Here is a 26,336-nt window from a genome sequence, read left to right as displayed (position 1 = left end):
ATCTCTCTTGTGGCCTCCTCCAGCATCGCATTTAATGAATTTTCCACACTTTTCTCGTCAGATAAGATACTCGATCTCGTTCTTGAGTTGTCTACAGTCATTGGTGTCATGACCAACATCCTTATAGAAACTACAAAATTGTTTCTTGTCCCGCTTCTCGGGGTCTCCCCTTAGTGGCTTCGGCCACCTGAAGTCCATGTCCTTCTCAATTTCCATCAGTATTTGGCTCCTGGGCACATTCAGTCTTGCGCTTCCCTATTCAGTGAACCTTGGTCCTTGGTTCTTCTTGGAAGGGGGTCAGAGTTTTTGTCAGTTCAAGGATACTTGTCCCTGGAATCGTACTCTTGGTTCGTCTTCCGCTTCTTTCTTCCAGTGGGTTCATTGTTAACCACCGTTTTTTTCATACTTTTCTCAACCTGGATATACTTTCCGGCCCTGCTTTGGAGTTGTAGCATATTCTCTTGTGAACGCTTAGCTAGAGACATCTTGAATAATTCATCCTTAGTCCCATGCTGTAGAGCAATCATAGCCACTTTATCATTAAGATCCGGTATCTTCAAGGCCTTCTTTGTGAATTGATTCAGGGAATCTCTAAGGGATTCCTTTTCTCCATATACAATACTCATGAGGGAAGCCGACCTTTGAGCCATGCCAGATAGAATTTGGGGAAAGCTCTGACACTTAATAGCATCGTTCACAAGCTGTCGTAATGAACGCTCGGACATGATTTGCGGGATTCGGTACCATCATACGTCTTGATAGTGGGCATCTTAAACTTTCTTAAGATGTAGGCATTCATAATCTCCTCAGTGAATGGTGGGTTCATATTATCAGGATCTCCTAGGGGCATCAAATCACTTGGATCAGCCCTTGGGGTCGCAACCCCTCGCCTTGGTGTTGGACCATCTAGGTCTATGACAGGAGGAAAATCCATTGGTATCGCTGTCTATTGAGGTCTCGGCATCTGGTGCATCTTCATATCAAGATTCAACCTTTGGATGTCGGCTTCATGAGCCCTATTCCTCTCTTGTACATTTTTGGGAATCGTCCCTTGGGTGCTTCTGGGTTGTTGATAGCCAATTGGCACTGGCTCCTGGCCAGGGCGTCTCCTTCTTGGGGCGGTTTCCTTTTTCGATGAGTCAGAGTCTCTAACAGAGTAGGGTCCAGAGTATTTTCGATTCTCGGGGATGGGAGCCAAGCCACGAATAAATTGGGGCGTCCGCTCTTTTCCTTCTCCTTGATTTGGGAGACCACTTCCTCCAATCTCATGGTACAGTGGCATCCCGTAAGGTGGGTTGGTAGTCCCTAGAATCACGATTGTTGAGTACTCATACCCAACTAGTTGAGAATTTATCGTTGCTTATAGTTGTTGAAGTTGGGGATTCGTCCTTTGAAAAGTTGGGGAATTCATCCCTATGGGCGGACTTTAGATCGGGGGAGTCTTCCCTTGAGCTTGAGCCTCGGATGCCCCTATAGGTAGGGATGACAATTTATACTGAACCGATGGATACCCGAACCGTTCCGATCCGATCAGATTTTACCGAACCCGAATATTTTGGGTTTGGGTTTGATTTTTAAACTCGAACCGTATTCGGGTCGGGTTTGGATTTAAGGCATACTGTTTCAAACCCGACCCGAAAACCCGAAACTGATTCTGTTTCAACCTGAACCTGATCTGAAACCCGTGTTGATATATAAATAATATTTACATTTTAAAAGTATTAATATAATATATTATATAATATAACTAATATTAGTACTAAAATATTATACATTTTATCAATTATTGCATTAAAGTCTAATATTATTGGACTATTATCGTTAAACATGTTTTCAACAGCATGTTCGAAACAAGTATACTAAAGGCCAAGATTGTTGTATTATTTTACCAACAATTTTATTCTTAGAAATATGATCAATTGTCTTCTCCGAGTCCTCTTTCAACCCCAAAAATTTCACTAGATCATATTAATATTTCACTAGAGTTTGTGGAAATTAAGGTAGAATTTGGTAGATATCTATAAACCCGAACTGGACCCGAACAAAATCCGACGGGTTCGGGTTTAGTGATTCGGGTTTTTTCGGGTTCGGGTTCAGGTTTAGAAAAAAAATTGGGTTTGAGTTTAGTTTTTTCTAAACTAGTTTTGACCGACCAAATTGTCATCCCTACCTACAGGGTTTCCTTCTCCGGTGGTGGCATAGGTCAAGAGTAGAGGGATCTCCACCGTGGATGAGAGCGTCTGCGATGAAATTGGGTCATCGGCTCCATTGTTACTTCTGTTCCGTGTGCTCACCATGGTTGTTGTTGTTTTCTCACATACGGCGCCAAATATTGTGGAATAAAAACTAGGGTTTTGATTGTATTTAATGTTAGGCTTGTTGAGTTTCGAACTTTAGTGGTTGTTCTCGCGATGGGGACTAATTGTACTCGCAAGATGCCTAAGTAATTATGTGTTGTAGAGAATCAAACCAAAAACGTAGTTCTGGGTTGAGGGGTAGAGCCCTTTATATAGATGTGTCTAGGGTTAGACTAGGGTTGGGAGACTTGGTGGAAAAGTCTCCTACTTAGATGGTAAGTAGGACTTCTCTATATTGTGGATTATGGATCTTTCCACGGATAAGTTTGTTTCCAAATTGGATACGAAGTTGGTGTCATTATGGAACTCATTATTAGATCTAATCGACGGGCCTATCATGTAGCTGATTTGGGTCGTGGGCGACACGACCCATCTTGGTTCGTGGTCGTCATGATCCACTCGGACTATGAAGATTATTCTTGGGTCGTGGTCGTGACGACCTACTTTGGACCGTGGCGTAATGGATTTAACCAGTCAACTTTAGGACACAATTAATTCAGCATTAATTATTCGAGATTACTTTCCATCCCTATCAATTGAGAATAGAAAATTTGACGAGGAATGTGATGCATAATCATTAAATATGTTAGAACTAATTACCCTCCCGTCCTTTTTTAGTTATGATGGATATATTAATTCAGCATTAAAAATGTCTATGGCATAACTTTAAAAAGCTAAAAATGATATATTAAAGTATATAAAATATTTTTTAATGATATAATTTTTTTTATTTAATTTAATTTAAAAAAATTAATAAATTTCGGCCAAAATTTGGTCAATTACACAAAAGTCAAACAACTAATAAAAGACGGAGAAATAGAGCTGAGCCCAAAAAAAGTCAAACTGACCGAATCGGATCATATCAAACCGAACAAACTGCCCTTTTAATTTTTTCAGCTGTTTGGTTTGGTTTAGGTTTGATACGAATAAAAATCGTTATTTTGCGATTTGTCCTGGTTTTCATCTCCAAACTGAAGGTCAAATTGGACCGTTTTAATTTATATTAATATATTTTTAATAATTGTATATAATTTTTATGAATATATATATTTATCATAAAATTATATAAATTTATTTTATACTTCACATATTCATTTATACTTAAATATCTTTAAATTTAGTATTTTATGTGTGATAGTTGTACCTAAAATTTAAAAGAATATTCTTTTAATATTTTGGTATTTAGTTTGGTTTCAAACTGTTATCGATAAGACCAAATCATTTAATTATGGTCCGGTCCAATTCTGTCACAAATTTTGAACAGTTTGATATTAATTAAATTCGTCATATATCATTCTCTTCGATTTGATCGTTAGGACCCGCTCAAACCGACCCCAACCGTCGTTTGAGAATATTAATTTTAAAAAAGCAAAAGTTTTTTTTTGTGAGGTTAAAAAAGCAAAAGTTGAATATATCAACATAGACGAGGAAAATAATAAAATAAAATAAAAGTACGGTGTATAAGCGGTAGTCTTTCCATAATTCATACCCATCTTTTTTAGTACAACTTCAATCTTAGCTGCACACAATTAATAATAGTGACGACTGAGATGCTAGTTAGTTCTCCATTGATGCTTCTTCTATTACAGGTAACCCTAACCTAAGCCTACCGATCTCCATGCGTGTCTAAATTCTAACATCATAGTACAAGCTTCTGTTGTTATTACACTCTTTACTTGTATTTCATTTTCAGATCTAATAGCTTCCACTCAATTTTAGTATCTTATTAATTCCACTCTGCTTGTTCTGTAGTAACCCTAATTGAGTATTTAGTTTACAATTGAAATGTGGGGCCGTTCTACTTTATCTCGGGCCGGAAGTTTCCGGCCCGAGAATTTGGGCCAAAATGCCCTAGCTATGATTGGTAATTTATGCTTCACAATGTTTGTACTTGCTGTATTGGTTTTTACGATTATCGCGGCTACATATGAACCCGAAGACCCGTTGTTTCATCCGAATAGTAAGATTACAATGTTTTTGACTTCTGACTTGAATGCCACTTTTAAGTCGGATAGTACTGTTGTTAAGACTGGTGAGGATTTTATGGCGGTGAATCAGACTGTTTTCGAGAGTTTTATTAATGTTACGGATGTTAATTTGGGGGTTCCGTTGAGGGAGGATATTAATGCGGATGAGGTTACGGCTTTTGAGTGTCAGTCGCAGATTGGGAAGCCGATTGATTGTACGGATCCGGATGTTTTTCATTTGTTGATGACGTCTGCGATTGAGGAGTTTAAGGATATTCATTTTTATAGGTTTGGGAAGCCAGTTAGGGGGTATAATGATAGTTCTTGTCATATGGCGTGGAGGTTTAGGCCCAAGGATGGGAAGACTGCTGCGTTTTATAAGGATTATCGTAGCTTTACGATTCATAGGTCGGATAATTGTACTTTGAGTGTGGCGAGGATAGGGGATTATCATTCGGGAGGGAATGCTAGGAAGAGGAAGAGGAATCAGAGACCTGGATTTGAAAAGCCGCAAGTGAATCAAGAACAACAAGGTGCTGCTTTGCCTGTCGTTGGGGAGTTTGTGAATGATACTCTACCTACGATTGAAACAGAGGGGTCGTTTAGTACTGGGAAGTACTTACTTTACAATGGGGGTGGAGAGAGATGCAAGAGCATGGATCACTTTTTATGGAGTTTCATGTGTGCTTTGGGGGAGGCCCAGTATCTGAATAGGACGCTGGTTATGGATATGAGCATTTGTTTGTCTTCAATTTATACTTCATCCGGTCAGGATGAAGAAGGGAAGGATTTCAGGTATTACTTCGATTTTGAGCATTTGAAGGAGTCCGCTTCTGTGCTGGACCAGACTCAGTTTTGGGTAGATTGGAACGAGTGGCACCAGAAAGATGGACTAGCTCTCTTCCTCGTGGAAGATGTTAAGATCACGCCAATGAAGCTGGCAGAAGTGCAAGATACTCTGGTCATGAGGAAATTTGGCTCGGTGGAGCCTGACAATTACTGGTACAGGGTGTGTGAAGGAGAAGCGGAGTCTGTTATTCAACGGCCTTGGCACATGATATGGAAATCCAGAAGGTTGATGGATATCGTCTCAGCAATTGCTACAAAACTGAATTGGGATTTCGACTCTGTTCATGTTGTTAGAGGTGAGAAGGCAAGGAACTTGGAACTATGGCCTAATCTGGCAGCAGATACTGCCCCTGAAGCTTTAATATCAACCTTGCAAGAGAAAGTTGATGAAGGAAGGAACCTGTATATTGCAACAGATGAACCAGACACCTCCTTTTTTGACCCTCTAAAGGACAAGTTTTCCACTCATTTTCTGGATGAATACAAAGATCTTTGGGATGAAAACAGTGAGTGGTATTTTGAGACCATGAAGCTTAACAATGGGGCTCCCGTTGAATTTGATGGTTACATGAGGGCCTCTGTTGATACAGAAGTTTTCTTGAGGGGAAAAAGGCAGATTGAGACTTTCAATGACCTCACCAGGGACTGCAAGGATGGTGTTAATACCTGCAGTTCTGCCAGCTAACCCTGTACCTGTGTGGGCTGAGAACGCAATGCTGCTAGATGTAGTACCCACGTGTATCACTAGGTACCTGTGTTGCTTATGCAAATTTTTTCCTGAAGTGGTAGCATATTTACGTACATTTTCCTGGATTATTGTACCTTGGATAATGACACTGTTTGTTGCTTGATTTGCACTTGTTAATTATATTTGTGCCTGCTCCACCTTTTCTTTTATTTCATACTGTTTCAATCCGCTTTTGATAGATACTATGTTCATATATCTTACTCTTGATCACACATTTATTTTAAAATTGCTTTATCTTTGTGATCTTCCAAAATTGATGTGCTGCTTTAGTTTCAAAACTTGTCAACTTATCTTTATGGGGACATTGTTTCTTCGTACAGAGGGGATACGAAAATATTTGTCCGCAAGCTCATATCATGGTTTAAAAGATTGTCACTTGTCAGAAAATGACCCGATCACGTTTACATCTTAGCCAAATATAAGCAAGCGGCAGTGAGTTATGAACCTAGCATCTCTATTGGTCACTGGAAAGTGGAAAGGTTAAGTTATTTAATTTAATTTTTTTTATTATAACTTTTTTCTTTAGGTGGTGAATTCAACAGAAACTCAATGACCATAACCAGTTAACTGACAAGGACTAAACCAGAGGTCCGGTAGGATAGCAGACTCCCTCCAACACTTAAGAAAGTAAGCTAGTAATGTAGAACTCAAAAAAGCTAGCAGAGACTCTATCTGCCTCATCAAATCAGTGTAGCTGTAAAATTGCACTGCCAAGTGCTAACTGGTGCATCATCTTTTATATGATATTTCCTCCCTTTTCACTTTGATCCCATTTATGACTGGTTTATTTTACTAGCCTGTAGATTGTTGCTTGATGTTCAGTCTGCAAGACTATCAATTAAGGCTCTGCAGGATGGTTTACTCAAAGATCATAAAACAAACCTAATCGCTACGATTTCTTTACACGTGCTAACGATTTCTTCACATGTAGATGGCAGCTGGAAGCTGGAAGTGCATGTTAGTTTCATGAAATTCTATCTTCATATTCTGAAGCCATGCAAGTTTTTACTTAATTTTCTGGTTGCATATAAAAAACAATACTGAATTCTGAATTGCTAGTACCTTAACTTTCGCCATCTTAGTAATACATACAAATTAACAGGGGAGTTGATAAAGATGTAAAAGGGTAACTGTTACTATATAGTGCTAGTTTTTTTCTATCAGCCTTGCTTTCATCTGAAAGCAATAAAAAAGGGCAAAGAGGAAAAATTCATATAAAACAGTACGGCTGCAAACTTTGGAAGCCTGACGAAAATATAATATGGTTTGTCTAGTTTGTGCCCATAAGCGCACTCTAATAAAAAATTGATAAGTTTGTGGATTTTTATTGGTTTGAATTTTTGTGTATGCAGGGGTCTATCATCCATCATAACTATTGAAAAGAACCAATAAAAATTTGACACCTAACTCCTTATTGTGTGCTTATCCGCACACCATACAAAAACGGATATAACAAAATGTTATACGACAATGTTTGTTAAAGATTGTTATTGCTAGCCCTTTCTTGTATAAAAATGAAAAGGAAGGCGCATTAGTGCGCTACCCTCTTATTTCTGAATGTCTTTAATCTAATTATTCACTTCTAAAAGTTAAGCACCAATGCAACTAGACACGGAGCCAGTTATCCGAATTGTTTCTTTGAATCCCTTGTGCGTTGCAGAAGCAAAACCACACGGGTACAGAAGAACAAATTATCAGAGACCTACTGCATGAGAATCATGAATCTAACCTAGCAAAGCTTTCTCAAAAGACAGCACATCAGGTTCACAAGGAATCATGAATCTAACTTAGCAAAACTTTCTCAAAAGACAGCACATCAGGTGATCAAGGAATCATGAATCTAACTTAGCAAAGCTTTCTCAAAAGACAGCACATCAGGTGATCAAGGAATCATGAATCTAACTTAGCAAAGCTTTCTCAAAAGACAGCACATCAGGTGATCAAGGAATCATGAATCTAACTTAGCAAAGCTTTCTCAAAAGACAGCACATCAGGTGATCAAGGAATCATGAATCTAACTTAGCAAAGCTTTCTCAAAAGACAGGCTAGCTCTGTAACATAAGTTGACACATTGCATTTACATGTCCAATACACGTATTCATCAAAAAGACCGCATACTAGAGGTTTCAAAAACCTGGCATATACAATATAAATACAAGAGTACACCAGACTTACTTACAAACTCCCTATAAACTACTAAGCTGTACATAGATACTTGTTCATGGTGCGTATCAATCAAACCGCTCACACTGAACAAGTATCTTTTTTTCCCGTCTTTGTCTCACATTGGACAAGTGTCTTCTTCTTCTTCCTCTGCGTCTTGTGGGATCATGTTTGTCCGGCAGTTAGGGCAGGTGACCTTCCGATATTTCAGCCACTTCTCCACACAAACTTGATGAAAGACATGGCCACATGACAAATGGTTGATCACTGCCTTTGGTCTAAAATTGGTCAAGCAAACAGAGCAATCATGTTCAAGTTGCTTAGAACACAACGAGTCATATCGCATTGCAGGTATCCTGCTACGAAACTCTTCTATAGAGGCTTCCGAGGAGTTCTCATAACATTCTAATGAGCTTGAGGGGCTATCGGTGGTGTTGTATTCTTCCCACGATACGATATCGATGCCTATAGTCTTAAGTACAAACCGGACCATCTCCTTCATCATAGAGATGTATTTAGCTGTGTTAACCAAAATTATGCATAGCATTCCTGCATCAGCTGGACTTGGGTATTGCGAGAGTCCCATATCTACTTCGGAACCTAACGAACATAAATGGATATATAAGTACAGTAGCAGATAACAAAAACGCTTAAAAAGGAAAGAAGAAAAGCCATATGATCAAAAAATGAAAACTAACTAAGAAAAGGTTTTAAAAATAGTATGGATTTTCATATAAGCACGATTAAAAAAAACAACCCTAAGATATAAAGAAAGAAGGCTTATTTATCTACATAGAAAGAAGCCATTTGGTTAATTTGTAGTGCAAAGAGCAAAAAAGAAACAAACTTCCATACCAATAATCCATGTGCTTTCGCAAACCAAACCAAACCAAACCAAATGTCTCACTCAGATGAAAAGTGAAGTGTAAGTTATCTGAAAACACTCTATGCTTTAATTAACATAATAATTGATGTACACAAAAATACTCTTCAAGAAAAATAAGCTTATTGGTTGTACCAAGATTATGCCAACTTAGTTAAAGAATATAAGATCTTGTTCGAGCCTTCTTCTGACACCTTAGAGTTTTAGATCGACTTACTTCTCAGATTTCTGAAACACCAGTCATGTTGACATAAACAATCATCTTGTGTATAAATCACGGCTAAGATTCAATCCAGATCAAAACAATTTTTTTTTTTGAAATCAAAGCTCAAACTCAATTAAATTACAAACCAGGCAATTAAAAGACTTAGCTGAAAAGCAAAGTGATCACTGATCAAGTTACATAAACACAGATTCTATAAGTATCTAAATCTGTACAAGTAAATAAACTATTTTAAATTAATGGATTTTGAGAAGTGGTTAAAAAATCAAAAGCAGATCAGAAAGAATCAAAATCAGACAAAGAAATGAAAAGGGTAGTTGTATTTTGATGTTTAACATGAAACCCAGATTTTAGAAACATCAAATAAACACACAAAATTAAGGCAAGAATTAAATAGAGTACGAGATCTAAAAAAAATAAAAATAAGGTGAAAATGAAGGAAAGAGTACTTACTGGGTAGGCTTGAAAGTAGAAGGATGATGTTATTCCAGTTGGAAAAAAGCTGGCTGTTTTTCTTTATTTGGAGGAAAAGTAAATAGGTAGGGGAGGGATATATATACACAAAGAGACCAAACAGGGGGTGAGTGAATGAGACAGCACCGATGTGAATATCCTGTATATAATTGGCGCCCACTGTCTAGACTAGACTCTAGAGCCGTAAACGACCTGTTGCATGTTGCATGTGTTCAGTTCGGTTCGGTTCGATCTGATTTATTTTGATGAATTCAGAATTTTATCAATTAGGTTAAATATGAATAGAGTTTCAGAAGTATAATTATAATATTAGATATATAAAAGTTTTATATGTATTTTTTAACACAATGTTAGAGTAATCCGTTTCTTTTAAATTTTGAAGTGTTAAAAATTAAATTAATAATTTAATTTATATTATATCTTCTCAAGTTTGATTTTGTCAAAAATTAAAACATATTTCATTAATAATTTAAAAGAAACTCAATCGGACAATCCCAACTAATTATGCAATCAGGTCAAAAAATAAACAGATCTAAATAATTAGTCGTTTTGTTTCCGGATTGTTTAACAAACTGAAAACAAATATTTTGAAAATTAAAAATGAAAGTAATGTTTCCCTAACAATCCAGCATGCATTTCACCCGAAAACAGTAACTTCACAAATGACCCTCACATAAATTCCATTGATAGCGTAATGTTCAGAGGACTCGATTGCAACAATTGAGCTTAGAGGCCTCATATTATAAACAAATGTTTTTTGTGAGAGGTAAGCACATTTGATTTTCACCACCATTCCACGCGCAACCCAGCTATCTACATGTCGGACACCAGTTATAAACCTGCCGAAAGTGTTGTTGATGAGAGATATCCGGATATCCTAATACACAATCAAATTCATTTTCAACACAATTACGACATCGCACAAACCAAAAAGACATAAAATTTAAAGATTTCGGAAAACACCAAATTTCAATATGTTATTAGACTAGAGATTTGGAATTCAAAACTGAATTTTATTATACAATCTGAGCTCTTACCTTAGTAGATCTGAAAAACTAAAGTGAAGAATTTTAATGGATTTTTCAAATTTTGTGAAACAAATCTCGATTTTATTGGGAAAAAAAAAGTAAACAAAAGGAAGAGATTGAGATGAAGATGGGTAGAATGGGTGGGGAAAAAAGAGAGGGCGGTTAGGATTAGAAGGAGGTGGGTCGGCTGACTCTCGTGCGAGAGAGAATTTGAGTTAATCGATTTTTTCATTTTTAAGTGTTAAAGAAATGATCAAAATTGATTTTATATTATATTCTAACCTATTTAATTTTGACATGAGTAGCTTAATTGTGCAGGGTTCGTTTATCTTGAAATTGATATTTGAAATTTTTACGTCGTGTGCAATGATTTACACAAGAAAATAGGTATTAAAATCACACACAAAATCCTATAAAATGATGAATTTTTAAGGAAAATAAGAACTAAAATCGAATTTTCAATCTCACTTAATACAAGAAGAGCTGATATATCACTAAATGAATAAATATGAGAGTCACGTCCCTATAATATTATGGATATTTAAACGAGATAATAATTGGATTGAATTTTGAACATTATAGAACATGGAAAAAAGTAATATATCAACAAACTACGAAGATCGCCTATAAGATGATTGATAGGCATAAGCATCCTGATTATGATTCAACTCTGCACCAAGGCGGATCAAATCTAAGGGGAGCAGGGACCCGGCCCAGTCCAGGATTAAGGTAACCTCTCAGCTGAAATCCAACTCGAGCTGAAATCCAACCCGGCTCTAAGGTGAGTCAGGCTCAGGGTGGAAGCCGGATTCATCACGACCCAGGACCAAGCCAATTTCACGGCCTACTAAGGAGGAGCATATGTGGTACATGGGTACGGACCTGGGCACGTGACAATGACAGTTATCAACAACCAACAATTGAGACAAGCTAGACATGCGTCATCACACCTTTAGTACATTCTAAGGCGGTGCTTGCCTAGACACGTGTATGAAATCCATTTGAGGCATGTGTCCTTCGCCCCCAGCAATGAACGATCCTGATCTAAAGGTACCCAACCCTTGGGCTATATATAGTTATATACTCCAAAGGAAGGGATTTAGCGGTTACGCTCTCTTATACACAATCATACACACACAGCCGCCTTACATTTTTATCTTCACCATCTTTCCAGAGCGAATTCTTACTCTCACACCGGAGATGCTGCGAGCCTCAAACCCCCTTTACAGTATTTGTTTTGTAGACACTCAATCACCGCTACACCACAACCACAACAAGTGTCCCGGCGCGGAGTCGGAAGGACTGGGCCGCAGATTTGAGTTATCAATAATAGTTTAATATCATATTAAGAGCAAAGTGGAAAACAAATTAATTATATAATTCAACTCAAAAAGGTAAACCGAGTCTGTGATGGCTAATAAGTAATAACAAACATGACGCATTTACTCCCAGGTGCACCTGAGGTTTTAGAAGAAAATGGAGTAGGTGATATGATAAAATAATGTCAAATTTTCATTAATTATCACGTACTTTCCTTATTTTAAATATAGATTTACTACCCGTGTGATGCACGAGTTTATTTTAATATTTTATATTTCTTAATTTTTATTAAAAAATAATATAACTAACACAATATTAAAATTAATTAATATAGAATTATTACCTTATTACGAGAATTTTAATTTGAATGTATAATTCTAGTTAAAATTAAATAGTACAAAAAATATATAATTGATGTGATTTAAACCATTCGTCTTATTAGTATGTTTATAAATAATAATATAAATATTTGTTGCTGGTGAAATTCGATCGTGAGAGATTATTTATATCATTATAAATATAAATAATAATATAAATGAATGTGTTGTGAAAGACATGCCTGTATATAACAAGATTAAGTCATATTGGCAACCCTAAGGTTAACTTGCATGATAATCTATATATGTATTATGTAAATGTATTCCTTAAGTCTGTAAAAATGTTTAGTAGATTAGACTGAGGAATTTTTTAGTGAACAACCTTCAAGCTAAGCAATAAATTTCAGAACATCAAATCCTGATCATGCCTCAGAGAGAAGTGTAGCAGTTTGAATTTGAATAAAATTGTTTTAGGAAAAATGTTCTAAGTCAAATATCAACAAGTCACCGATCAAGGGATATCGAGAAGTCTGTCGAGAAGTCCAAAATGACTTATCGAGAAGTCCCAAGAGATATCGATAAGTCAATATGCATGTAGAGATCTCAGATACCGACAAGCCAAATTTCCTATATAGAGAACTGGAGATATCGATAAGTCATTTTTTCATGTAGAGATCTAGAGATATCGACAAGTCAAAAATCTTCATGTAGAGATCTCAAGATGTCGACTAGTCAAAATCCTATCTCGAGAATTAGAGATGTCGACAAGATATTCTACGTGTCGAGTGTTAAGTATTTAGTCGCTTTAAAACTTTAAGGTAATAGAGGAAGGTCCGAACAAGATCTTATACTCTTTAACACTCCCCCTCAATCGTACGATACAATTCGCTACAGTTGAAAATGATAAATACACCCAATACCAATATCATACCGGCAACAAATATTTAAATTAAATATATGGGGGTGGGAACTCGAACCCGAGTCCCTCCCTAAATCGAGCTCTAATACCATGTTAAGTAACTAGTTACTCTAAAATCTTAAGGTAGTAGAGGAAGCCCCAAACAAGATCTTATACTCTTTAATATTGAGAACTAGAGACCTCAACAATTCATTTATATATGTCGAGAACTCGAGAGATCGGTAAGTCATTTCACTTATCGATACGTCACTTCTCTATAAGACAAAAGGTGACCTCGACAACCTATCTTATAATTCATAATGCAAACAAGATTCAAGATCATCGGTCAACAAAAATTCATTCACTGAATTGGAAAGACTACGAAAGCAGCTTGAAGAATACAAGATCAAGGGTCAAGATTCAATAGATAAAGAATGGTCACATACCCACAAGATTTTGCATAGATTTGCTAACACCAAAGGAAATAGACAAGGTTGCTTTAGAAACTGTGTTAATACATTTTAGTGCAAGTTTTGTAAATCCGTGTTGTTGGTCTATAAAGTATGCACGTGTCCTTAATTTAGATGTAACAAAAAAGATCTAGAAAAATCTTGTATTCTCTCGCAATAATTGTAGTTGGGTTCTTATTTCTTAGAACACATATTTGTAGCAAAACAAACTTGATTAATACAATTAAGTGGGTTTTTGATAAATTATTTTGTATGTTCACTGTCAGATAATTTATCTATACAAATTCATATTTGTTTTTGTTCAAACTAAGCTAAACATTTTTCAAAAGAAAATTAAAATCTAAGAAACATATTTACCCCATTCGCGTTATATTTTATTGTACGCAATATCTAACATGTTATTCGAACGTGAGAACTAGGATGATGTATACATAATAATATTATTGTTTGCTTGTTTGATGTTGGCGGGATTCAAATTATAAAATCTGGGTAATGTATAATAATATAAAAGTTTGTTATTGGCGGGGTTCAAACCCAAGAACTTGGATGTTGTATTATTTTAGTATTTAGATCTAAAGTTCCTTATTACTTGACTAAGAAAATGGGTCATAATTGACAATAAACAAATCAAATCAAAAAAGTATCAAATTAGATCTCATTCTAATCTATACTATATTATAATAGACGAAATATTAAAAGTTTGGTAGTCGGTCGGTCGGTATTTGCTGTAATTACTTAATTACCTTTACTTAATTGTTCAAATTCTAATTATTGGGTCGATCAATTCTAATTCTAATTGATATTGAAATCAACTTCCTCAATTAATTTACCAATTTCAATTCTATTTTGTATCGAACTTTATATCACTATAATTTATGTCAAATTCAACTTCTTCTATCAATTTTAATTCATATCGAGTTCTCTGTCATTCTAATTTGTTACTTCGGGCTATTAAATTTAAATAAAATAAATATAATTCTTAAGATTTGGTTGATATTAATGTGACCCGAGTTAAGATAAAATAATAATACTATCAATACTCCTAAAAAAATTATACTAATGAACTTGGATAAACAAAATAATATATTTTATATATCTAGGATAAAAAATATATTATACAATTGATTCAGCCTAACACAAAATAAAATAAAAATACAATTCGACCAACAAAAAAACATATATACTAATTATTCAGTCTAAAACAAAATTATCTTATTGATATGGAATTTAAAAAAAAATAAAATTAAACTAAAAATAATTAGTTTGATTTGGTCGGTGTATTGGACATCGGGCTAAAATAAAATAATATAAATCACTGATCCGAGATAAATCAAATTAATATTAGATTAAGTATAATTCGTATCCTATTCATGTGAAATAAAAATTAAATTTTATTTAAAACATTTTTTTAAAAAAATACACTTAGAATTATCAATAAAATTATATCGTTTAATCAATAATATTGTCTTTTTTAAATATCTTTTATAGAGTTATAATTAATCGATTAAGTAATCACCATGCTAAAATAATAGGTTTTTAAGGTACCAACATAATTGAGACATTATATTTTTACCCTCAATAAAATAATAATTTTATTATAATAATATTTCTCCCTTACTAATGTTATCACTTTAAATAAGTTTTATTGTTCTAAAAAATTATAAAAATATACATTTACTTATATAATATCATGAAGTCATATCATTTAAAATTTTAAATGAACAAAATTAAGAATTGAATTCAAGTATTTTTTTTAAAATTATATAATATTAAAAAAATATGTATCTTCCGTATATCGCAGAAGTTTTAAGTTAGTTATTATAATGTAGTAAGTATAAATTGTATAAATTGGGGAGCAGATTAATAAATGAAAGTGGAATTTCTTTAATTAATGTCCATTTGTTTTTGTCATTTCTTAAAATTCGGAAGTAAGGTTTAGAAATAACTCATTTGTAATATAAAAATATACAGTTAACGTTTCAATCTTTTCTAGGAACCAAATGAAAATATCCATTAAGCTAAAGAACACCCATCCCAATTCGATTTGATTGAAAATGTACACCAAAAGAATTCGATATTTAGGATGAAACATGGAGCGACAAGTGTAGCAATGAGTTGTTAGGAAAAATGATGCAACTATGTATTGATAGTGTGATACATAGACGTCGTTGGCATCTATAATTGGATCCAAAATTAACCAAAACAAATCCTCCGCGTGTTAACATGATTACATGAATGGCCTCATCTCTATCAATTGCAAGCCCGCAAGAGAAGATAAGTGACCCCTTACGTGTCAGCTTCTAAAAGGAGCATTCTTATTCCCCCCCTACCAGGTGTAAGCACTAAGCACTGAAGTTCTGGTTTATCAAGATCGACCCAGGCCCCCATGGGGATGATCATGATTCATGGCCCCTTCCCTTCTTGACAGTTGGAATATGCCTTTAATCGGTAAATGTCTCAAACTCTAGGATTTCGTAAGTTTTACGATATCGTATATTATATGGTACGGTCACGTGTTCTAAACCTATTTTATTTAAGATTTTCTAGAACCGTATACAGGGTATTATATAAATTTTATAGGACATGACCTAAACCTATGCTATAAAATTTTCCTTTTCTGCATATTTATGTTCTTTCTTTTAAGTTTATAGTAATTTTAATACTTCCGTTATAATATTAACATTCAAATTGAGAGGTATATAATTTGTACACACTACTATATGTGTTATATATATATATATTCCAGATTCCATTCTCATTCCCCTCACTTGAACAAGAAACAACAAGATAAGATGAGGGTCTTTTCTTCACCTGTCTTTTTGTGTATATAAACTTATTACTCTCAACTCACTAAAAAAGAAATTTCCAAGAAATGTCTTGTTTAGGCAATATGGGCTATACTTCCCTCTAGGGCTGTACATGGGTCGGGTTGGCCGGGTTAGAGGCGATTTTATAATCCGACCAAATTAAATTGGTTTGAAATTTTTTAACCCACCCCATAAAATATAAGTTTGTAACCCAATCCTACCCATCGTACATCGGTTTTGGTCATGTTGGGTCGGTTTGGATGGGTTGAATGATCCGATAAAAAAATTTAAAAACTATTTATTATCGCTTATTTTAAAAATTTAAATAAAAATGAAATGTGTACAACTTATAATCATAGTGCTAATATTAAAATTTGATTAACATCATAGTTTTAGTAATTTATATCATATCATAAATCACATGCATCCCCAAATAAATTAACGAGACATCTGTAAATGAAATGAATATGCAAACATAAATTGAACAAATAAAATTCTATCATATTACTTAGAAATCTTAATATGATATTGGAGATGGAAAAAAAATATACAAACCATTTAAAATATTGTAGTAGTTACGTGAAAACATATGATACATATCAAACTTAAAAAATTAAGATATTATAGTAGTTACATGAAAATATACGAGAAAATGTATAAATACATATCAAACTTAAAAAATTATATAAAATTATGGATGATATATTAATGAATCGGGTTGGGTTGGGTTGGGTTAGGGTAAAAATATTTGTAACTTGTACCAACCCATTTATATCGGGTTGATCAAAAAACAACCCATCTATAATTCGGTTTACGTGGGGTCGGGTTTTTCGGGTTGAAAAAGGGTTGGGTTGGGTCGGATTGGTCAGTTTGCTCAACTCGTGTGCAGCCCTACTTCCCTCTTTCTCAAATTATAAAAATTCAAATTTATCTGAAAGCTATGTCCATTTTGTTGTTTTCTGTTTTTGTTGAAGGAAAAGACCAACTTTGATGTTAGTATTAAGTTGTAAATTTTTCTTATTCAAAAAAAAAAAGTTGTAAAATTTTCGAAAATTACATGCACTATAACAAACACAGGTCAATTTGAACCATAATATCTTTTTTACTAATTCATTACACCCGCAGGTATTAGAAATCGGATTTTTGACCTCAAGCATGTAGAAAATACCTCAAGATAATTTTCTATCTGGATGGGCACATGGGTATACTTGGGGGGATGATCAAAATCTTGTGTAGCTCATTCCCTGCCTTGAAACAAGGGATTTGTTAGCAAGTGTTCAATTCACATAAACTGCTATTAATATCGCAGAGGGTATTAATATGCACTCAAAATCAGGAATCAAATCTAGTGGCGTAATGCAGATACTACTCTATAAGAAATGGATAGATATTGTCTCACTCTCACATCGAGTTGTTTGGCCCTCAAGTTCATTGAATCCAAATTTAAAATGAAAACTTGATCTTCTGCCTCTTCTGCTTGCATTTACTTGCATCATGCTTGTATATAAAATTACACAAGTCTGCTTGCCCATATGATGTTCACGTGATCCATGACCGCCGCACTACAAGCCTTATCCACGTGGAACAAGCATAAAAATAAACAAACCGGCTCGTTCTACCGGTTAAAACCAGCTCGTTTAGCAAGACTTAGACTTGATTATTTAAGGAGTCGGATCGGCTCGACTCGATTAAATTCGGAACAAATTACGCTCGGCTCGAAACTCGTTTCGCTTGACCGAATCAGTCTTTTTTCACGCAAAGAGAAGGAACCAGTGGAAGGGGAAGCATACTAATTTGTCGGTCCTCCATTTTTAAAGAATGTGACATTATTTTTGTTTATCGAGTTCAATATTTAAAAAACGTTTAAAAACTAACTATTATATTATCACTCTATTTAGGATGTTTAAGACATATCTGAGATAGATGATTGTAATATTTTGTTGAATTATTTTCAAGTGTTTCAGATTTTGAGATTTTCCGCTTTATTTTATAATTATTAATATTTGATTTGAATATTTACTAAACCGATCAAAACCGATCTAAACCGAAGTATTACAAATTGGTTCGGTTTACAAATTTAAACGATTCGGTTTGGGTTGACATTTTGAAAACCCGAATTAATTGGGTTGGGCTGCTAAATTCTCTCGACCCGTCCAACCCGATCTGTGTACACCCACATAGGGCTGTCAATGGATCGGATCTGAATCGGATCGGCCTTGATCCATATCCTGATCCATTTAATTTTACCGGGTTCGGATCCGGATCGGATTTTTATCGGATTTTTTTATAGCCCGATCCATATCCGGATCCATTAGGATCACCGGATCACGGATCGGAATTCCGATCCGTTTATATTTAAAAAATGAAATACAAACATAATTTCTTATATAAATCCATGAATCTACTTCCAGCAAAAAGATGATGAGAAAGTAGATAACTTTTATATTTGTCGTTATCCAGATATCAATTTCTTATTCAGACAATTTCTTATTCAGACGAGGATTACATACTTAAATAAGATTTCTTACTTCGCATTCTTGTCTTTCTTGGGAGTATGAAACCCATTGATAAGCACTGTTGTTGTTGTACCACTTGGATATGCTAACTTATAATCTATTATCAGAACCTTCAGACAGTGATCAATTTATAATATTTTTATATATAATTTATTATAATATATATTTAATAAATAATAAATTATCCGGATCGGATCATTAACGGATCGGATTGGCCTAAATCCATATCCGGTTCTTATCGGATCGGATCGTTACCGGATCGGATTTTTTTTTAATTAATCCATATTCGTTCTATTAACGTTCGGATCGGACCGGAATTCCGATCCGCCCTACACCCACGGGAAGCATACTAATTTGTAAGTAAAGTTGTTAGCATGTGTAGAACTCATGAGTCATGGCGGAGACGACCTAACTTGCCCAAGTGGAGCGGCCCCATCTCTCCCCTTCAAAACCTGGCTATACATACATTAGTACATCACATGCACTGATGCACCCCAACGCCCCTGTATCAGATTTTTGTCGTCCGCAATTAATTTTCATTAAAACATCATCTGCGCATAATGCATAGCCTGTATGAAAATTGAAAATAGAATACTACCATATGTTTACCTGAATGCATAAAAGAATGCGTAGTTGCCCATCTCGCCCGTCACTAGAGGGCCAGAGGCTTCTGATCTACTAAATTTCAGCTTTATTGTATAGTGATTAACTTCGCCGAGTACTGTTAGAAATTTTAAATAAATTACATTTTTTTTTAAAACGATGATTGATCATGTAAACAAACATCTAAAAATAAATTGTGAAAATCAAGTTTTCTGTTTTTTTCGCAATTTTGAACGAGCGCGAAGATTCGCTGGCCGAGCGAGAAATGACATGAACCGTCGTAAAAGAAGATTTGAACTGAATTTTTTTTAAAATTTTAATTATTTTAAATACGAAGATTCTATTTGTTTATACATTAAATTGAGGAACTTATAAAATAGTTTGACCTAGTAAAAATAAAAAAGTGAATACGCACGTAAGTTATATATATTTAAAAGATATTTTAGGTATTATTAGGTGCCTTTAGACATTTTGGATAATTAATCCAGATAGAAATTTTGGTCATATTTAACTTCAAATACCCAGCCCAGTCTTATTTCCTAATTATTTGTCCAGATCTTGGTTTTCTCAATTTTAAACTAAGCACACCCAGAACATATGGGCCGGGTCGAAGCCCAACAAAATAAGAAGAAATTAAGGGTTTTAGGGGTTTTGTTTGAAGACAGCGAAGAAAGTATCAAAATTATACAACCTCCCCTGCCAATTCCAAAGCTAAAACCCTCGGACATTAAGGTGCGTCTCTTTATTTGTGTGTATCCTTGTATGTATATTTATAAAAAAAATCAGCTATTGCCAATTAGTGTAAGTAATCTGTTGCTTTAAAACCTTATCGTACAGTTTCGCTATGATTGACAACGACAAATGTAATCCTCCTAATATACCCTCTATATGCCAGTTACTCTATTTACAGGATTTATAATTATATTTTTCTATCTCAATTGCTCAAAGCTAATATCGTTATAGTCATTTTTCATGTTTTTTTTCTTGTTTAAATAGTGTGGTTTAGTAGGTTTTTTTAATCTGTGTATTGATACATTATAGTTGTTAATAATGGTTAATTTGAATTGGGATTTAGGGGTAAGGGTAATGGCCCAAGAAACGCAAGTACAAGAGGGTGGAAATGTCGCGATGAAGAGAAGATTAGGGCAAAAGAAGGGTGGGAAAGGAAAAAAGAAGATGAAAGTGTACAAGGGTTCTGGTGAGAAGGTCAAAGTTAATAAGAAAATGCAGAAGATGTTTCGGAAAAGGGCCAGGGATTATAATTCCGATGACTCTGATGATGATGACGAGGAGGAGGATAATGACGCGTTGCCTGTGATTAGGAATAAGAAGAATCAAAGGCGTGAAAAGGAAGAGGAAGTTGATGACAAATCTTCTGATGATGATGTGGAGAGTGGCGAGGAGAAAGGCGAGGACTTTGAGGAGTCCGAGGATGAAGATGGTGAAATTCAGTCCGGTATTACAAAGTTTGCCAAAGGTTGTGATGCATTTCGAAAGGCGTTTAATAAGATTACCAAGAAGAGTGTCCCGGATAGTGTGTTGGTAAGCTTCTTCGTTATGTATTTAACTTATGTTGCATCTGTATGCGTATGATATTGATAGGCAGTGTCTTTGTAGGGTCCTGTATTATCAGTGCATCAGAAGCTTATAGCTGAGAAACTTGCTGAAGAAGAAGTGGAACGCAAGGTCAAGGGAGAAGTTAAGAAAGAAAAACACATGGTATGTAATCTTTGCTTAATTCACCTCCTGGAGAGGAACACTAGTGAAGATATCTTATACATGTTAGCAACTAATCTATGCAACTGAATATAATAGAACAAATTCAGATGCATATTTTTAACTAATATGTTGTTACTAGATGAGAAATATATTAGATTAAATTATTAGCTTTAATATATCACATTGTAACTTAGGTTGTTCATAACTTGATGTATGATTGGGCCTCTTAATCCTTTAGATAATTTTGTTAGGGTGTCTGATCATATATAAATATTAACCCCCCCCCCCCCCCATGATATAATGATCGCTGCTGTGGCCTAGCAGCCCTTCCCTCGCCGAAACTGCTCACCCTGTCCACAACATTGTTCTCTGACTGAAAAAGGGACCTTTTTACATTAAGTTATTGCATTGAGAGTTTTATCTTTGATTTTTTGAGTTGTGATCAATTACATATTGTCTTTTTTGTGGTAAGCCGATTCAAGCCTACCTATTAAATTGTAGTTCTTTTTTTAAATCTTGTCCTGTTTCATGTTTCCCATTGTCCGGAAGGGAATGGCCATTTAGACAACTTCGTTGCTGTGATCCATTATAAATTGTCTTTCTGTGGTTAGCCGCTTCAAGCCTATTTTAAAATTGTATTTTTATAAAAAATTCTTGCCTTGTGTCACGTTCCCCATTGCCCGCAAGGGAAGAGCCATTTAGACAACTTTGTTGCTGTATCTTACGTGCCCGGAAAATCATTAACTTTTCGTTTTTTAATATCTTTCTTCTTTCTCTTGTTGCAAAATTTTAATTATATACAAGGTAGGTGAGAAAGGACATGTCCAGCCGCCTCATAACTTCTTGGACACGCATGAAAAATTTCTAATAGGAATTGCTACAAAAGGAGGTAACTGTGTACCGGCAATGTTGTTTAACAATGTTATTTTTTTTTTTATTATTATATTATCATACACTAACTTGATTCACTAAATCAATTTACCTGGTTGAATTTCAGTGGTCAAATTATTTAATGCTGTAAGTTGCTACCCTCGTCTTGTTTTACTAACTTTAAGTTATGCTCTCTTCCAAGTCGGGGTTTTAAACTTAAGTTACAATACCTAATACAGGTGAACAAAGCACAAAGTGCTCGGAAGGGATTAAACCCTGAGAGGACGAAAGATGCAAAAGGTACGTGCTGTTATGGATTGTTTTTTTCTTGATGATATGGATTGTTTTGTTCTCGATAATTAGTCGTGGAATGTTTACTGCAATTTCTTTAGAACATACCTTTACTTTAATACTATGAAGTATGAACTATCTCTTATAGATATCTGCATGATCTGCAAATAGTTTTTTGAAAACCTTTAATGCGACTTGGTTATGTAAATTCTTGTACAAGTGTTACATTCATGTAAAAAAACTATTGTATTACCCTGTAATTACCAATACCCTGCATTCAAGTAGAATATGTAGCTATGTTACCCGGACTCGGGCATGGGTGTCAGACACGGGTACAGATCCAAGTGTCGGATCCTTGGTTTGGAAGAATAGGATATTTGGACGTGGATCTGGAATAGGACACAGAGCGGGGACTCTGCTCCGACACTTGGTAAATAACTGCATCAGGGACTATTAAAAATGTAAAAAGAACATAACTATCATCAACTTTAAATTTATAATCAAAGATTAAGTTATAACTTTTAACTTACAAGCTTGAGTGTAAATAGATACCATGGGAAAAGGTTAGGAAGGGGTAGAAATTCTATTGAACACCTGATTTCTACCATTACGCTGGTTAGCAATTTGAAAGTATGAATGTGAAGATAGTCACTTGGTAAAGACATCACATCCAGAAAACAAACACTTACTCTAAAAAATTAGACCTTAATAAAAAAGAGAAACTTGGTAGAGAACTGGTACAGAGTCCTATCTGTGAGAACTGTGATAACTAGGCAGTACTTAGAATATGAAAATGTTGAGCAGGATTGAAGTGTTTACCCCTGAAGACCTTTAACTTCCATTTTTTAAAAAAATATCAATCTTTACAGGAGAGCCAACTTCACGATTCATGAACACTAATATTCAAAATTGTTGTTTGATATTAGAGAACATTAGTCATCAAAGACATTTAAAATTTCCTAGCAGAGCATACTTATAGGCACACTAGTGTAGTGTGAACCATATCTATACAAAGATTAAAGACCAGAGACTGTTTCGAAAGCTGCTATACAATTAGAATCCAAAAATTGACATGTTTAAACATGAAGTCAACCTCATAATCTCCACTCACTCATGTTTAAACATGAGTAAGTAATATATTATGTTTATCATAATGTATTACTCACTCACTCAGCCAGCCATAATCTCCACTTGTAGTATCCTTTGAGACAATGTATTTATGAAATACATAGACCCTGCAAACTGTTGCCTGATTTTCTGATTATAGTCAATGTAGTACTCAATCCTTCAGAAGTTTAGGGACATCTCTCTAAACTAAAATATATTTTGATCTAATTTTGCAGCAATATGTAAAAATTCAACAATTTTGTCAATGACCTTAAATATTAGAAGCAGATTAAATCACTTTATATTGTTGTTTAAGAAAAATATAGCTTATTCGTCGCTTTCCATTCACTTAGAGGGATTTAAAGCTTACTCAATCGGAAGGGACTATTATTAATAACTGCATCAGGGGCTATTATATGGATCCGGAATAGGAAACGGAGCTTAACATAAGGGAAAAATCTTTATGATCTTACTAACAATGCATATTAAAAAGTAGTGTCTTCTACCAACAAAACTTACATACGTGATTATATATTATATATGTCATATCCATGAAATTTAGTCAAAAATCATAGACCTTACCTTCGAGAAGCAAGTTTCTGCAAGGGGTCTTTTATATCGTTCTGAAATTTAATTGTTGCAAGATGGAGTGTCTGGTTTAAATATTATAGATCCGACTCAGATTCCATACGATGCCTGTGTGATGTCTTGTCGACATGGGTGTGAGGACAAATTCGTATTCAGGGTAAGTGAGATCTGTAATGCAAAACAACGTGACTCACTTCTCCGTAACAAGAGTGCCCTTGTTATCCTGTCTCTCAATATATCACATTACACGGCATCTAGAATTTCTTTACGTAAAAACTGTTTGGTCTCCCTTTATATCATAAAATGCAAAGAAATTGTTCTCTGCATGTAATAGTGTAGGCAGGTAAGTTTAATTTTTAATACCCTGCAACTCTCATTTATTGTAAATAGCATTCATTTAATTCTGAACATATAGCCTATTATTGTATCTTGTCAGTTATAAAGAAGCGAAGGAATGCTGCCTTCTTCTCAGAGCTGGGCAAGAAGCCGAATCATTCTGAAGCTTCTTCAAAGGTTTTATCTCAATTTATCTGTTACATTATGCTGGATTTTTTTTTGCAAATGAATTTACAAGTGTATGTCACACTTCAGTTGGTAACACGACTTTATAATTTTGCAAGATGTTCTTCAATTCCAATTTCATAGGTCACTTATATATTTCTTTTTTAATTCAGGCGGATGGTGAGGGTCCTTCTTGGGCTCCGTTACGTGATAATTTCATGCTTACAAATTCAAAGTTGAAAAACTGGGATAAGATGCAAGTAAGAACTTCCGTGCTAAATTAATGATCAATATTCCATGCTCCCGTACCATATACTAGCCACTTAATTCTATTTGTTTACCTTTTATAGTGATCATAAGGTAATTCAAATTCAAATTCAAATTGTCTTTGATATGTATTATAGGATACAACTGTGGCAGAGGACTCCGGGATGCCAACATATAGTTCATCAGATGATGAAGAATAATTTCATGGAATGCCTGAAATGCAAAAAAGAAAAGAGTATATTTCTCCGGCCTTTCGAAACTGAAAATTTGTTTTTTGACTGTAGAAAATAGATCAGTGGGTTGTATAACGGTACCATATTGTCATTAGCTTCATCGTGATGTTTCTTCTTTTGTTGTCATCAATATATCTTTCTGTCGAAGTCAAAGAGCAGTAGTGACATAATTAACGGCCAGTTATTAATTGTAGAGGTGGAGGGTTCATCCCTGATTTAAATGTCTTGCACTATGTTGACAATTCACTAACCCTGTAGTTTATGCAGCCGAACTGAGATTTTTGCATAAGCACTACGTTCAATTTGAATACGTATATTGCATTTTGTCTGATTATAAATAATTAAATATGTAGTCAGACTTTAATATGTATTTTATGTGAGTACACATCTTTTTGTAGAGCTTTAAATATGTAGCTTTTTCAACTTCCTGGTAATTCTATTTCCCAGGAAGTTGAGATTCCTTTGATTTTTTTTTTGACGAAAAGCTGGGAAATTTTATTAACTCATCAAATCCATCTCAATATAATCTTTAACTACATTAGGAATAGATAATCTAGTGAAACTACGACTTGGGAGAGTATATGATTCCCTAGCAAGATGATGGGCAATCATATTAGCAGATCGTTTCACAAATAACAACTCAAAGTTGTTTAACCGGCGCATCAACTCTCTGCATTCAGAGATCACCACGCCAAACCGAGATTGCATCAGAGTTCTAGATCTAATAGCCTGGACAGAAGTAAGACAATCGGACTCCAACTGCACCTTAGGCCATTGCATCATGTCTTCCTTTGATTAATTTAAAATATAAGGCTCCTTTTGGCCCTTAAAGTATATGCTTTTGTGCTTATAAACCTCCGAACTCTGTGAGCATAAAAAAATATTTAACCTCCGAGTTGTACCGTTATAAGGGTTACCGGATGAGGTTTCTAGCGTTATTTATAGATTAGATAAAGCTCTGTGTCATCACTCCATCTAATTCCATTAAATTGAATGGCTCAGGCTGGTTACTTCAGTGGTAAAGCTGGTCCCCGTCAAGGAGATCCGCCCTCCCCCTATTTATTCGTCATAACTATGGAGGTTTTTACTGCATGCTTGAAGGATAAAACATCTTCTCCAGATTTTGAGTATCACACA

At 34.8% G+C, this 26,336-nt stretch overlaps 3 protein-coding genes across 5 annotated transcripts; 2 read left to right on the top strand and 1 right to left on the bottom strand.

Annotated features, from left to right (window-relative positions):
• Positions 1-3,817: 3,817 nt before the first annotated feature.
• Positions 3,818-6,689, top strand: LOC141696910 (uncharacterized). Of its 2 annotated transcripts, XM_074501060.1 has the most exons (3): positions 3,818-5,921; positions 6,242-6,353; positions 6,448-6,688. In XM_074501060.1, the coding sequence occupies exon 1, from the start codon at positions 4,143-4,145 to the stop codon at positions 5,856-5,858; it is 1,716 nt and encodes a 571-aa protein (XP_074357161.1). In that variant the 5' UTR covers positions 3,818-4,142; the 3' UTR covers positions 5,859-5,921; positions 6,242-6,353; positions 6,448-6,688. The 2 variants fall into 2 exon arrangements, with proteins under 2 accessions (XP_074357161.1, XP_074357160.1); XM_074501059.1 differs by having other exon boundaries at positions 6,242-6,689.
• A 1,286-nt stretch (positions 6,690-7,975) lies between these two features.
• On the bottom strand, positions 7,976-9,762 carry LOC141697737 (putative E3 ubiquitin-protein ligase XERICO). 2 transcript variants are annotated; one of them, XM_074502250.1, is made up of 2 exons: positions 9,644-9,762; positions 7,976-8,684 (listed from the first exon to the last, which is right to left on the bottom strand). In XM_074502250.1, the coding sequence occupies exon 2, from the start codon at positions 8,668-8,670 to the stop codon at positions 8,203-8,205; it is 468 nt and encodes a 155-aa protein (XP_074358351.1). In that variant the 5' UTR covers positions 8,671-8,684; positions 9,644-9,762; the 3' UTR covers positions 7,976-8,202. The 2 variants fall into 2 exon arrangements, with proteins under 2 accessions (XP_074358351.1, XP_074358352.1); XM_074502251.1 differs by lacking the exon at positions 9,644-9,762 and adding an exon at positions 8,940-9,590.
• Positions 9,763-20,229: 10,467 nt separating this feature from the next.
• LOC141698243 (uncharacterized) lies at positions 20,230-25,569 on the top strand. Its single transcript, XM_074502913.1, has 9 exons — positions 20,230-20,355; positions 20,699-21,165; positions 21,241-21,342; positions 22,147-22,231; positions 22,340-22,359; positions 22,452-22,512; positions 24,635-24,711; positions 24,873-24,959; positions 25,104-25,569. The coding sequence occupies exons 2-9, from the start codon at positions 20,710-20,712 to the stop codon at positions 25,164-25,166; spliced, it is 951 nt and encodes a 316-aa protein (XP_074359014.1). The 5' UTR covers positions 20,230-20,355; positions 20,699-20,709; the 3' UTR covers positions 25,167-25,569.
• The last annotated feature ends 767 nt before the right edge of the window (positions 25,570-26,336 follow it).

This window comes from Apium graveolens, chromosome 11, assembly GCF_009905375.1.
Source record: "Apium graveolens cultivar Ventura chromosome 11, ASM990537v1, whole genome shotgun sequence".
Lineage (NCBI taxonomy): Eukaryota > Viridiplantae > Streptophyta > Magnoliopsida > Apiales > Apiaceae > Apium > Apium graveolens.
This window is presented reverse-complemented; position numbering and strand designations above follow the sequence as displayed.